Source organism: Pleurodeles waltl, chromosome 11 (genome assembly GCF_031143425.1).
Source record: "Pleurodeles waltl isolate 20211129_DDA chromosome 11, aPleWal1.hap1.20221129, whole genome shotgun sequence".
NCBI classification, from domain to species: domain Eukaryota; kingdom Metazoa; phylum Chordata; class Amphibia; order Caudata; family Salamandridae; genus Pleurodeles; species Pleurodeles waltl.
Window position 1 is genome coordinate 80,815,392 of NC_090450.1, and position 15,276 is coordinate 80,830,667.

Consider the following 15,276-nt stretch of genomic DNA (forward strand, 5'->3'; position numbering starts at 1 on the left):
TGCAAGCGCGAAACCCTAACTTCACTCATACCGTCACTAGAAATGCTGAGACCATTCTCATACCTCCATGTTCCTCATTCGCAAGCTCCGAGATCCCGGGAAAGTCATTGGGGACTTAGGGCATCATCATCTCTCCAACTTGTTTTATCAAAGAAAATTCTAACCTGACTCTGTCTTTTGTTCGGATGGGGTCCCAAAGGGCGAAACCATCAATCTCTGCTACCATCTACTGATAACGCGTCCAGCCCTTATAAATTACCTGTACCTGGACACGTTGGAGGTCGGTGAATCTTTTAACCGAGTCGGGCTCTCCTCATCCTCAATAGTCGAGTCACTCAGATCAATAATCAATAACTGTTGTAATCGGTAATCAGTACTCAATTAATAGGTCAGTATAACACATCTGAAATCAATAACAGTTGGTATTTCGGCGCACCATGACCTTTCAGTCATGAATAACCCCACCAGTTTATTAAAAGTTAGTGAATTTATTTCCCTATATTAACAAAGCTAGCACGATATATATATGTCTCAAGACCAATTGATATATGTATATGAACATTACTAGCTGTCCATAACGGCGGAAGAAACGCAATCTACGTAAAATCTGGATAATGATACACTCCGTTATAGCAATGCAAATCACCAATGTGACTAACTGTATTTGACTAATTGCATACATTCGGTCAGCATAACAAGATTTCAATTCTTCATGATACATTGAATGAATACCTCGACTAACCTCTAATTAGCATTGGCATGTGGGACTTCATGCAAAACGAATTTAGTCAACACAAATTTGGAAAACTTCTAGCTAGGATCCTATCAAAATTAGCAGTTGGTACCTAAAAGGAAAAACACAATGCATAATACATTTATCCTTTCATATTTACCAAAATACAACCAGCATTCAAGAAAAGTCTTCGTCCTTCAGGTACCGGTTGATCAGCATGGGGCAAATTTCAAAGGGGCAAAGTTAAGGGCAAGTTTCCTTGCAGCGGCAAGGAGAATGGGGCAAAGTTACTGCATGGGCAAGACGGGGGCAAATCAAAGTTAAAGTCTCTAGGGGGAGAATTCTTAAAGTCTCTTTCTCTCAGATAGAGAAAAGGGCATCAGGGTGTCGTCCAAAATGGAGTCTGGCATCAGGCTTCAAACTGGCATCGAGGAAAATGGCTGACTTCTCTTTGTCCGGTGGGTTTAAGTAAGAAACATTCCAAATTCTGCAGGGTCTTCCATTGGAGGGTTCATAGGTTGGCTTCAAATTGTCCAATCAAAAATTGTCTTTTACTAGTGCCCATTTATGCATACACTGTCCTTGGAGCCTTGGAACACAAATTGTATCATGGTTTGCCAATTATTTTACTATCTGTACCTTCATTGTCCGCACCTGCAGAGACTGACCTTGTATCAAAGGGGATGTAACCGGCCTAGCACGAAACCTTGGAGATAAGTGTACCAGCCAGTTTCTACTGGAAAAATACAACTTCAGGCAAGAATATATGTTTCATTAGTTCAAGGAAAAAAAAATCACGCAGTTAGAATTTGAAACCAAGCAACTAGGCCAAAGCCTGTACTAAATTTAAGCTAAGCAAAACAGTTTTCAAACAAGAAATCATGGCATACATTTGCGATTATGACGGATTACTACATTTTTAATACTTCATGATTAATAAAGCTCGTTTAGAATGATGGCGAACTACCCCGAGGGCACATTTTCCCCCGTACATTATTTCTTTTACTAACATCGCTCTATATTATGTGTATTGATTACGCGGTGTGCATGGATATATGTCGGACCTTCTTTTTCTGCGTCATCAGTTCCTATCTCATTCAGTGACTGACACCCAAAGATTCACAAACATGCTTCTTCTCATCAACACGTTCACACATGTGCCTCTTTTTACATCCTAACTCTGCAGCTGGTAACCAAGACCACTGGAATTATGCGATTCTACGATGGCAGCATTTTCTACATATTTATGGATCTGACGCATATGCCACATGTTAGACCTGACAGCCTTAGGGTGGTCACTCCTAACTTTTTGCCTGCCTCCCTCTGCTTTTTGGACACTGTTTTTGCTGGCTTTTAGACTCTGCGCACTTTACCACTGCTAACCAGTGCTAAAGTGCATTTGCTCTCTCCCTTAAAACATGGTAACCTTGAATCATACCTGATTGGACTATCAAATTTACTTATAAGTCCCAAGTAATGTGCACTCTATGTGCCTAGGGCCTGTAGATTAAATGCTACTAGTGGGCCTGCAGCACTGGTTGTGCCAACCACTTAAGTAGCCCCTTTTCCTTGTCTCAGGCCTGCCACTGCAAGGCCTGTGTGTGCAGTTTCACTGTCACCTCAACTTGGCATTTAAAAGTACTTGCCAAGCCTAAACCTCCCCTTTCTCCACATATAAGTCACCTCTAATGTGTGCCCTAGGTAACCCCTAGAGCAGGGTGCTGTGTGGGTGAAAGGCAGGACATGTACCTGTGTAGATTACATGTCCTGATAGTGTAAAACTCCTAAATTCGTTTTTGCACTACTGTGAGGCCTGCTCCCTTCATAGGCTAACATTGGGGCTGCCCTCATACAGTATTGAAGTGGTAGCTGCTGATCTGAAAGGAGTAGGAAGGTCATATTTAGTATGGCCATAATGGTAATATAAAATCCTGCTGACTGGTGAAGTTGGATTTAATATTACTATTGTAGAAATGCCACTTTTAGAAAGTGAGCATTTCTTTGCACTTAAATCTTTCTGTGCCTTACAATCCACGTCTGGCTGGGCTTAGTTGACAGCTCCTTGTGCATTCACTCAGACACACCCCAATCACAGGGTGCTCAGCCTCACTTGCATACATCTGCATTTTGAATGGGTCTTCCTGGGCTGTGAGGGTGGAGGGCCTGCTCTCACACAAAGGACTGCCACACCCCCTACTGGGACCCTGGCAGACAGGATTGAACTGAAATGGGACCTGGTGCACTTCTTAGCCACTCTTTGAAGTATCCCCCACTTCAAAGGCACATTTGGGTATAAAACAGGGCCTCTGCCCTACCTCATCAGACACTTGCTGGAGAAGAAACCTGAACCAGAAACTACATCCTGCCAAGAAGAACTGCCTGGCTGCTCAAAGGACTCACCTGTCTGCTTTTTACTAAGGACTGCTGCCTTGCTGTTGGCCTGTTGCCTTGCTGAACTCTTGTCTGGCTGTGAAAGTGCTCTCTAAGGGCTTGGATAGAGCTTGCCTCCTGTTCCCTGAAGTCTCAGGACCAAAAAGACTTCTCTTTTTCACTTGGATGCTTCGTGCGCAGAAATTTTCGGCACACAGCTTGTTTCGCGGCGAGAAAAACGCCGCATACCGACGCTGATTGACACGACGCCTTCGGGACGACCGGAACTTTGACGCACGGCCTCGCAAGGACAACGCCGCCCGACCTCCAGAGGAGAAATCGACACGACACCTGCAGTGAGAGCAAAACTTCGACGCGCTGCCCGCAGAACGACGCGCAGCCGTAAAACAAGCAGGAAAATCCACGCACAGACCGGGGACATCTGGTAATCCCCGCGATCCACAGAAAGAGACTGTCCGCGAGCCGGAAAACGACGCACGACTTCCCCATGTGAAAAATAACGACGCAAGTCCGTGTGTGCTGGGGAGAAATCGACGCACACACCATTTTTCCACGTATCTCTTCTTCTGTGGCCCTCTGAGGAGATTTTCCACTCCAAACCAGGTACTTTGTGCTTGAAAGAGACTTTGTTTGCTTTTTAAAGACTTAAGACTTTTTATATCACTTTTCAGTGATCTCTCTACAAATTCACATTGCAACTTTATTCGTTTTGACCTACAATTATCCTGATAAATATAATTTCTAAACACTGTGTGGTGTATTTTTGTGGTGCTATATGGTGGTATTGTATGATTTATTGCACAAATACTTTACACATTGCCTTCTAAGTTAAGCATGACTGCTCGTGCCAAGCTACCAGAGGGTGGGCACAGGATAATCTTGGATTGTGTGTGACTTACCCTGACTAGAGTGAGGGTTTTTGCTTGGACAGAGGGTAACCTGACTGCCAACCAATAACCCCATTTCTAACATTGGTGATCAGCGGTGAGGATAGGACTTGTATTTGTGCAGTGACATACAGTAGCTAAGTATTTCACTACCTACCCACAGTTGAAGGTCAACTTGATTTTTATCTCTTTTTGCAAATTCGTTTTTCCTGACAATTTTCAAAAACTAAATCCTCACTCAACATGTCTCTGACTGGGTCTCAGATAGGAGACTTTGACCTAGTCCTGTTGGATACATATACGGTCAAACAACTAAAAGGATTCTGCAGGGCAATGAGGGTACCCACCCAAGGGGCCTCCAAAAAGAAGGACTTTCAAGTGGCGCTGAGGGCCTGGGCAGAAGCCCATTTAGAAGAGGATGATGAGGAAGAGCAGCCAGAAAATGGCCCCTCAGAGGATTTGTTGCTATCTGTGGATGGTGTTACCACTGCAATTGTGCCCCTTCCAGACCAGGGAGCAGTATCTCTGTGCAAAGCCTGACCGCAGAGGAAAGGAGAGAGGAAAGGGAGTTCCAATTGCAAATGGCAAAACTGAAAATTGAGGCTCAACAGGAGGAAAGAAGGGAAGAGAGAGAAGCCAAGCAAGCTGAGGCTGAAAGAGCAGCCAGACAGATTGAAGCTGAAAGAGCTGAAGCTGCAGCTGAGAGAACCTTGGCTGAAAAGAAACTGTTATTGGCTCATGAACTGCGTCTCAAGGAGCTGGATCTCAAGGCAAAGCAGTCTGAATCCAGCAATAATGGTGGCAGCATGCAAGCAGGACCTGCTGGGGAAAAGAAGGTTCGTATACCCAAAAATGTGGTGCCCAGTTTTGTGGTGGGAGATGACATAGATAAATGGTTAGCTGCTTATGAAGTTGCACTAAGGGCTCATGAGGTTCCTGAAGGGCAATGGGGGGTAGCTATGTGGGGTTATGTGCCGCCATTGGGGAGGGACACACTTCTCACATCGGATCAACCTGATCAAAACACATACCCACTTCAGAAAGCCACTTTACTTGCCAAGTTTGGGCTGACCCCTGAGGGATACCGTCAGAGGTTCAGGGACAGCACCAAACAAACCACAAAAACATGGGTAGATTTCTTTGACTTTTCCAGTAAGGCACTGAATGGATGGGTGCGGGGCAACAAAGTAGATGATTATAAAGGGTTATATGACTTGATTCTGCGAGAGCATATGCTTAATAGTACTTTTACAGAGTTGCGCCAGCACTTAGTGGATAGTAAGCAGACTGATCCCAGGAAGCTTGCTGAGGAGGCTGACCTCTGGGTTAGCACCAGAGTGTCCAAGAAGGTACCTGGGGGGGACACCCACAAAGGTGGTCAGGGTTCCCAACAGAAAAAAGAGGGGGGAGATAAACTTACAGATAAGGAACTCTCCAAAGGCCCCCAAAAGAATTCCCAGGGAGGGGGTGGCAACCATTCCTTCTCCAGATTTGGGAAAAAGCCAGGGACATATGATAGGTCAGGAAAATCCAATCCCAAATGCATGGAGTGTTACCAGTATGGTCACTATAAGGGCGACCCCCAGTGCTCCAAGAGAGCACCGTCCACTACCGGACAGACACTTGGGTTGACTAGTGTAGCGCTCGGGGGGAGATGGACCCAGATAGCTTTGGGGAACAGGTAGAGATTTCCCTAGTGTCCCTGGGAGAAGGAGAAATGGTGTCCAAAGCCCACATGCCCCAAAATACTTCCAAGTACAGGCAGTGGGTCACCATTGATGGGCAGAAGGTGGAGGGTCTGCGTGACACAGGAGCCAGTATGACTACTATCAAGAGTCAGCTGGTGTCAACAGAGCAGATAGTCCCTAATACATTCCACCAGGTCATAGTCGCTGACAATCGTGAGAGTCACCTACCGGTGGCTCTGGTTCCGTTTGAGTGGGGGGGGTCTCTGGTACTCTGAAAGTAGCTGTGAGTCCTGCCATGCCTGTAGATTGTCTGTTAGACAATGATCTTGAGCATACTGCTTGGAAAGAAGTGGAGCTCAGATCTCACCTGGAGATGTTAGGGTTACCTGAGTGGGTCTGCATGACCACGCGGTCCATGGCTGACCGAGAGGGAAGTCAAGGGCGTCTGGAGCCTGGGACAATGGCCCAGAGAACTGCCAAGAGGAGGGGCAAGGGGCAAGGGAAACTGGTCCCAGAAGTTCCCGCAGTGGTTGATGGGGCTCCTGAGGAGGAGGCTCCCGAGCCAACTGGGGAAGACATTGCCACCCTTGGTGACCTACCTGAGCTTGCTGACTGGCAAGTTGAGGGGGGACCCACCAGGGAGGAATTCTGCAAGGTGCAGAAAGAATGTCCCACTCTAGAGGGTCTGAGGAAGCAAGCAAGTAGACCACGCGGCAGGTGAAGCCTCTGGCGATCACCACATATATTGGGAGAATGATCTCCTCTACAGTGAGCCTAAGGTTCCGGCCTTTGGGGCAGCGCGTGTGCTGGTGGTCCCCCAGTGTTACCGAACCTTCCTACTGGGTCTGGCTCACGACATTCCCCTGGCAGGACATTTGGGGCAAGGCAAGACCTTCAACAGGCTTGTCACCCACTTTTATTGGCCCAGAATGAGGACAAACTCTGATAAGTTCTGTAGATCTTGTCCTACCTGCCAGGCCAGTGGTAAAGCAGGAAAAAGGGTTTAAACCCCCCTGATTCCACTTCCTGTCGTTGGCACCCCCTTTGAAAGGGTGGGCATCGACATTGTTGGTCCATTGGACCCCAGAACTGCCTTAGGCAACAGGTTCATCCTGGTTTTGGTGGACCATGCCACCCGTTACTCAGAGGCAATCCCTCTGAGGACCGTAACTGCACCGGTGGTGACCAGAACTCTGATGGGGATATTTACCCGTGTGGGATTCCCAAAGGAGATAGTGTCTGACAGAGGCACTAATTCATGTCTGCATACATGAAGTCTCTGTGGGATGCATGTGGTGTAACCTACAAGTTCACCACACCCTATCACACCCAATCTAATGGTCTTGTGGAGAGATTCAACAAGACCTTGAAAGGCATGATTGGTGGCCTCCCTGAGGCCATAAGGCGTAAGTGGGACGTCCTTTTACCATGCCTTCTCTTTGCTTACAGAGAGGTCCCCAGAGGGGGGGTGGGGTTCAGTCCCTTTGAGCTTCTCTATGGGTACCCTGTCAGGGGACCCTTAAGCATTGTCAAGGAGGGGTTGGAGAAAGCTCCAAAGGTGCCCCCTCAGGATGTGGTCAGCTACATGTTGGCCCTCCGCAACCAGATGACCCGCTTCTGGAAAGAGCCGCAAAGTAACCTTGAGGCCAGTCTAGAGGTAATGAAACGCTGGTATGACCAGAAGGCCACCCTGGTAGAGTTTCAACCTGGAGACAAAGTGTGGGTAATGGAGCCAGTAGAGCCTAGAGCTCTCCAGGACCGCTGGTCTGGCCCATTTGAAGTAAAGGAGCGGAAAGGGGAGGCCACTTACCTAGTGGACCTCCAAACCCCTAGGAACCCCCTAAGGGTGCTCCATGTCAACCGACTAAAGGCTCATTTTGAGAGGTCTGTGGTCAACATGCTTCTGGTCACAGATGAAGGAATGGAAGAGGAGAGTGAACCTCTCCCCGACCTCCTCTCTGCCCAAGAAGGTGATGGGTCAGTGAAAGGGGTCATTCTCTCTGACTCCCTGACTCTAAACTAGAAAGGAGACTGCTATGAGCTGTTGGAGCAGTTCTCCCCCCCTGTTCTCCCTTACTCCTGGACTGACCCACCTCTGTGTTCATGACATTGACACCGGTGACAGTCTCCCTGTGAAGAACAAAACGTACAGGTTATCGGATAAGGTGAAAGCCAGCATCAAGGAGGAGGTCTCCAAGATGTTAGCTTTAAGGGTTATCGAGAAATCCAGTAGTCCCTGGGCCAGCCCAGTGGTGTTGGTCCCTAAGGCTACTGCCCCAGGTGCGAAGCCAGAACTCCGGTTCTGTGTGGACTACTGGGGTCTCAACTCAGTCACACGGACTGATGCTCACCCCATCCCCCGAGCGGATGAGCTCGTTGACAGTCTGGGCGCTGCCATGTTCCTGAGTACGTTTGATCTTACTTCAGGGTACTGGCAGATCGCCCTGACTGAAGGGGCTAAAGAGAGATCTGCATTTTCAACCTCTGATGGCCATTACCAGTTTCGGGTGATGCATTTGGATTGAAAAATGCCCCCGCTACCTTCCAACGGTTGGTTAACGGGGTCCTAGCTGGCAAGGATGCCTTCTGTGCAGCCTACCTGGATGACATAGCTGCCTACAGTTCCAGCTGGGAGGAACACCTGCTCCACCTCAAGGAGGTGCTTCAGGCCCTGCAACAGGCAGGCCTGACCAGAAAGGCTAGTAAGTGCCAGATTGGGCAGGGTTCCGTGGTGTACTTGGGACACCTAGTGGGTGGTGGCAAGGTGCAGCCACTCCAGGCCAAGATTGAAACTATCAAGGCCTGGCAACCACCTAGAACTCAGACTGAGGTGGGAGCCTTTTTAGGCCTCACAGGATACTACCGCAGACTTGTCAAGGGCTATTTTACCATTGTGTCACCCTTGACAGAACTCACTTCCAAGAAACAACCTAGGTTGGTGAATTGGACAGAGGCTTGTCAGAAAGCCTTTGACTCCCTGAAGGAAGCCATGTGCACGGCCCCCGTGCTCAAGGCCCCTGACTACTCCCAGGAATTTATCGTGCAGACAGACGCTTCAGAGCATGGCATAGGGGCGGTCCTAGCACTGCTAAATGAGGAGGGCCTAGCCCAACCAGTAGTCTTTATTAGCAGAAGGCTATTACCAAGGGAACAGAGGTGGAGTGCTATTGAAAGAGAAGCTTTTGCTGTGGTCTGGGCACTGAAGAAGCTAAGACCCTACCTGTTTGGGACTCACTTCCGGGTTCAGACAGACCACAGGCCCCTCAGATGGCTCATGCAGGTGAGGGGTGAGAATCCAAAACTCTTGAGGTGGTCCATTTCCCTACAGGGGATGGACTTTACGGTGGAACATCGCCCCGGGGTTGACCACGCCTATGCTGATGGTCTCTCCAGATACTTCCGCCTTAGCGATGAGAGCTCCCAGGAGGTCGGGTAGCTCTCCCCAGTTTCAGCTGGGGGGGGACACATGTTAGATCTGACAGCCTTAGGGTGGTCACCCCTAACTTTTTGCCTGCCTCCCTCCGCTTTTTGGACACTGTTTTTGCTGGCTTTTAGACTCTGCGCACTTTACCACTGCTAACCAGTGCTAAAGTGCATATGCTCTCTCCCTTAAAACATGGTAACATTGAATCATACCTGATTAGACTATTTAATTTACTTATAAGTCCCTAGTAATGTGCACTCTATGGGCCAGATGTAGCAAAGCTTTAGCAACTCGCAATCGGTGAAAATCGCCGTTTGCGAGTCGCTAAAGACACTTTGCTATGTGAAATGCATTTTGTGAGTCGGAACCGACTCGCAAAATGCATTTCCGAGTCGCTAATAGGAAGTTGTGTTCCCTTCCTATTTGCGAGTCGTACTGGTATGCAAAATGAAAGCGCAGTTACCATCCACTTGAAGTAGATGGTAACCCAGTCGCAAACGGGAAGGGGTCCCCATGGGACCCCTTCCCCTTTGTGACTGGACCAAAAAATAATTTTTCAGAGCAGGCAGTGGTCCAATGGACCACTACCTGCCCTGAAAAATACCGAAACAAAAGGTTTCGGTTTATTTTTCAAAGTGCAGCTCGTTTTCCTTTAAGGAAAACGGGTCGCACTTTGAAAAAAAAAAAAAACGGCTTTATTTAAAAGCAGTCACGGACATGGAGGTCTGCTGACTACAGCAGGCCTCCATCCCCATGAGTGCCCTGACTCGCTATGGGGTCGCAAATTGCGACCCACCTCATTAATATTAATGAGGTGGGTCTTTGCGACCCCATAGCGACTCGCAGAAGGTGTCTGAGACACTTTTCTGCATCCCAAATTGCGACTTGCAATTTGCGAGTCAGAGGGACTCGCCAATTGCAAGTCGCAATTTGGGACCTTGCTACATCTGGCCCTATGTGCCTAGGGCCTGTAGATTAAATGCTACTAGTGGGCCTGCAGCACTGGTTGTGCCAACCACTTAAGTAGCCCCTTTTCCTTGTCTCAGGCCTGCCACTGCAAGGCCTGTGTGTGCAGTTTCACTGTCACCTCGACATGGCATTTAAAAGTACTTGCCAAGCCTAAACTTCCCCTTTCTCCACATATAAGTCACCTCTAATGTGTGCCCTAGGTAACCCCTAGAGCAGGGTGCTGTGTGGGTGAAAGGCAGGACATGTACCTGTGTAGCTTACATGTCCTGGTAGTGTAAAACTCCTAAATTCGTTTTTGCACTACTGTGAGGCCTGCTCCTTTCATAGGCTAACATTGGGGCTGCCCTCATACAGTATTGAAGTGGTAGCTGCTGATCTGAAAGGAGCAGGAAGGTCATATTTAGTATGGCCAGAATGGTAATATAAAATCCTGCTGACTGGTGAAGTTGGATTTAATATTACTATTCTAGAAATGGCACTTTTAGAAAGTGAGCATTTCTTTGCACTTAAATCTTTCTGTGCCTTACAATTCACTTCTGGCTGGGCTTAGTTGAAAGCTCCTTGTGCATTCACTCAGACACACCCCAAACACAGGGTACTCAGCCTCACTTGCATACATCTGCATTTTGAATGGGTCTTCCTGGGCTGTGAGGGTGGAGGGCCTGCTCTCACACAAAGGACTGCCACACCCCCTACTGGGACCCTGGCAGACAGGATTGAACTGAAATGGGACCTGGTGCACTTCTTAGCCACTCTTTGAAGTCTCCCCCACTTCAAAGGGACATTTGGGTATAAAACAGGGCCTCTGCCCTACCTCATCAGACACTTGCTGGAGAAGAAACCTGAACCAGAAACTACATCCTGCCAAGAAGAACTGCCTGGCTGCTCAAAGGACTCACCTGTTTGCTTTCTACTAAGGACTGCTGCCTTGCTGTTGGCCTGCTGCCTTGCTGAACTCTTGTCTGGCTGTGAAAGTGCTCTCCATGGGCTTGGATAGAGCTTGCCTCCTGTTCCCTGAAGTCTCAGGACCAAAAAGACTTCTCTTTTTCACTTGGACGCTCCGTGCGCTGAAATTTTCGACGCACAGCTTGTTCCGCGGCGAGAAAAACACTGCATACCGACGCTGATCGACGCGACGCCTTCGGGATGACCGGAACTTCGACGCACGGCCTCGCAAGGACAACGCCGCCCGACCTCCAGAGGAGAAATGGACGTGACGCCTGCCGTGAGAGCGAAACTTTGACGCGCAGCCCCGCAGAACGGCACGCAGCCAGAAAACAAGCAGGAGAATCCACGCACAGACCGGGGACATCTGTTAATCCCCGTGATCCACAGAAAGAGACTGTCCGCGCGCCGGAAAACGAAGCACGACTTCCCAGCGTGAAAAATAACGACGCAAGTCCGTGTGTGCTGGGGAGAAATCGACGCACACACCATTTTTCCACGTATCTCTTCTTCTGTGGCCCTCTGAGGAGATTTTCCACTCCAAACCAGGTACTTTGTGCTTGAAAGAGACTTTGTTTGCTTTTTAAAGACTTAAGACACTTTATATCACTTTTCAGTGATCTCTCTACAAATTCACATTGCAACTTTATTCGTTTTGACCTACAATTATCCTGATAAATATTATATATTTTTCTAAACACTGTGTGGTGTATTTTTGTGGTGCTATATGGTGGTATTGTATGATTTATTGCACTAATACTTTACACATTGCCTTCTAAGTTAAGCCTGACTGCTCGTGCCAAGCTACCAGAGGGTGGGCACAGGATAATCTTGGATTGTGTGTGACTTACCCTGACTAGAGTGAGGGTTTTTGCTTGGACAGAGGGTAACCTGACTGCCAACCAAAAAAAACATTTCTAACACCACATAATCCATTATCTGCCGCATCATTTGCAGATTTGACTATGACCTTATGTTCTGCATTGTTAATCTGTATACTGTTCCTGAAGAGGAATCAAGAATGGGAACATGGGTTTTAAAACGTCTCAGCAGATTGAACTGGACCAGGCAGGACGTGATCCCTACCATGAATATTTCGGTTTGACAAAAACCCAGATAGAGTTCATACCACCAAGGTCTCCCTAAAAAGTGTGGCTCTCATTTTAAGAAGCCTCAAGGCCACCTGACAATTTTTACCAACATTCGCTAGGGAGACCTGAGGGAGAGTACTAGAAGCTGTTTTAATTGTAATACGACCTATCAATAACATACTTGCTGTCTGCTAGAGTACATGGAGTATGGAGCTATATAAAAATGTTTACTAAGAAAATGGAATGTAGCGCCACCAACTGGTCATTTTAGAATAACAAATGCATGAAGTTTGAGTTTTTTTAAAGGGATTTGCCATTATGCTATGATGTGTCCAAATTATACTCTCATCGGCCTGTTTCTCTCCCCAGGGCGTGCACGGCAGCGAACACTATCATGTGACATATGAGATCATTGAAAGCACATGTGCGGCTCAGGACGGACACGTGTGGCAAGATTGTCAGCTCAAACCTCGTGCAGAAGCGGTATGCTTTGGGTTTACCTCTTGGAGTTTTTAATCGCCGTATAAAAACCTAGCTTTACTTTGCAGAAGAAAATATTTCAAGAGTATGACATAGTTGCATTTTTTCTTTGCCTCCATCAGTGCTAAACATGTGGGCTTTGTACTATCGCGACACACCATTCGCATAGGAAAGGGCAATAAGATGGGCTGTTGGAAGCCATTTTGATCATTTGTGTAATTTCACCCAAATTCTCAGTTTGGGCTGAAATATATCCTTTAATGAGCAGTAGAAGAGATGGATTGCAAGCTGTGCGTAATTGCACCTATGTTCAAGATATTACCCATTCTCCCCTCCTCCCCTTCCCAGTCCTTAGGACATGATGTGACCCCGCTCCTCAAGGCAGTTTCTCTCCAAGGTATTTAATAAATAACTAAGCGACCACTTCTATTTCTATTTAACACTCCTCCCTTCCCTGTATAAATTACCTCCCCCTCTTTCTCCTCCCGCTTGTTGTCGACTCCTACAGGACGTTTCTTAGTAAGGAAAGTATTTTTTATTTTTTTGTATTTTTTATTTTATTTATTCTTTTATTGAACTTTCTATAACAACCAGCCCAGCACAATAGGGTGGCCAAAGCGTATTTCTTACATATACTGTAACTGCAGCCTGAAACCAATAGATGCATCAACATATCATGTAACAAGTAATTGGAGCAGGCTACCCCAAAAATTAGCCAAACTAATCAGTCTGCTACAGACATCCAGCTGGTCCGCTGAACAGTATACTAACATAAAATAAAAAATAAAAAAATATATATAGCCCGAGAGCTATATAACATAAGCCAACAATAGACAAGAAGAGAGAAAGAAGAAGCAGAAAAGAAAGGGGGAACACAGGAGCCAAATGCAGTCACCTATTCACCAGTATATCTACAAAGGATAAAGGATGCCATGGACAGGAGTCTAACCTTCTATTCCCATAGTAAGGTAAGTATTTCTTTCTCATTCTGCGCACCCACTTACTCGACCTTTTTGGAGTAATTTACACGTTACATTAGGATGGAGCAATTAATTGGAAATGTTTGTAAATAATAAAAAATTTGCGACTTTGTGGGTGTTCCCAAAATTCCACATGGCTGGCTCTCTACGCCTCCAAAAGGAACCCTTATTTTCCCACTCTTTTCTTAAACATACAATAGCAGAGAATCTGTTGTGGTTGAATATATAACAAATCATGATTCTATGAATAAGGTTTTTGGAAATTTAAACATAATTTAGGGGCATATAAATATACTTGTTTTGCGCCGAATTTCCATCTTTTTTTTAACGCAAATTCGGTGCAAAACTAACTCCATATTTATACTTTGGTGCTAGACCCGTCTAGTGCCAAAGTTATGGAGTAAAAGTCATTTTTGGATGTGGAAACTTACTTTGCGTCAATGAGATGCAAACTAGGCGTTCCCGTGCAAAAAATTACTGTATGGCCTTAGTGCCATATTTATCCCCCATGCTAAAATCACGCACCGGGAGGGGAAAGGGGGGGGAGAGGGGTCAAATAATGGAGCAAAGCTTGCTTTGCACCATTATTTAACATCTGGGTCAGGGCAGGTGTTAGGGGGCGTGTGGGCCTATTTCTATGGTGGAACAACAAGGAATAAACCCAGAGGTGCCCTCCCCAGGCCCCAGGGACACCCCCACCCACACCAGAGGGACAGCGGAGGATGGGAAACCACATTCTAGGTATGTGTAGGTAAGTACAGCTAAGTATTTTTTTTTAAAGTGCCATTGGGGGGCCCTAAAATGGACCCCCTATATGGTACTGGGTACAGGGGTACAGGCCCCCTATGCTGACCATTGGGGTGGTGGGCATAACTCCTGTCAGGAGTCAAGTGGTATGGATGGTTTTGTGTCAGAAAATGACGCTAGGCTGGTTAGAGTCATTTTTATAAACTCTAACCTGCCTAACGTCATTTTTTGGTGCAAAACCCCCTTCTTCCATACCGCCAGCCCCACTAAGCTAACGTCATTTTTTTTACGCTAGCCTACCCTTTGCGCCGGCTTGCACCATTCCATGAATATGGTGCCCGGCTGGTGCTCAGAAATGGTGCAAGTCGGTGCTAAACTTTTTGGTGCAAAACTGCGTTAGTGCAGTTTTGCACCCAAAAATATAAATCAGGGCCTTAATTTCTTCTTACCATGGGTTACACCTACCATCAGAAAACCTGGTCCTTGCAGAGTAAACATTAGTTCTACGCCTTTCATCCATCAACCACAAATAAACACAATGACACACTGCAAAGGGTTTTGACAGCAATACTGCTAATATCTTGTATGATTGGTGTACATTTTTATTATTGAGCTCCAATATGAAGTTGTTATCTTCTAATCTGTATCACCCAATGGAAACGCTCAGTATGTTGTTTGTTAATATTGTTTGCAGTGGTGTTCACAGTCTTAGACCTTCCATTGGAGAACTCTGGAAGTAAGACATAAATCAATCAAACAGAAAGAGCTATTTGTTACTCTTGTTTGAAAATCACTCCTGTGTTGTAAATATTTTTGTGTATTTTTAGGCCATTGGCGTATGCCACGCTGAAGTTCACATCAACAGCACAGAGAAGCCCGGCAATGTTATTAGTCAGGAATGCAGCATTACCCCAAGTAGGTAACTCTTGATGACAATGATA

General features: G+C 46.7%; 1 protein-coding gene across 1 annotated transcript in view; it reads left to right on the forward strand.

Moving 5' to 3' along the window:
• Positions 1-15,276, forward strand: part of LOC138265422 (uncharacterized) — a 236,571-nt gene that overhangs the window by 16,148 nt on the left and 205,147 nt on the right. Inside the window, exons 2-3 of the mRNA XM_069213119.1 lie at positions 12,498-12,611; positions 15,163-15,250. Coding sequence (XP_069069220.1) covers positions 12,498-12,611; positions 15,163-15,250 — 202 coding nt within the window. The remainder of the gene's footprint in view (positions 1-12,497; positions 12,612-15,162; positions 15,251-15,276) is intronic.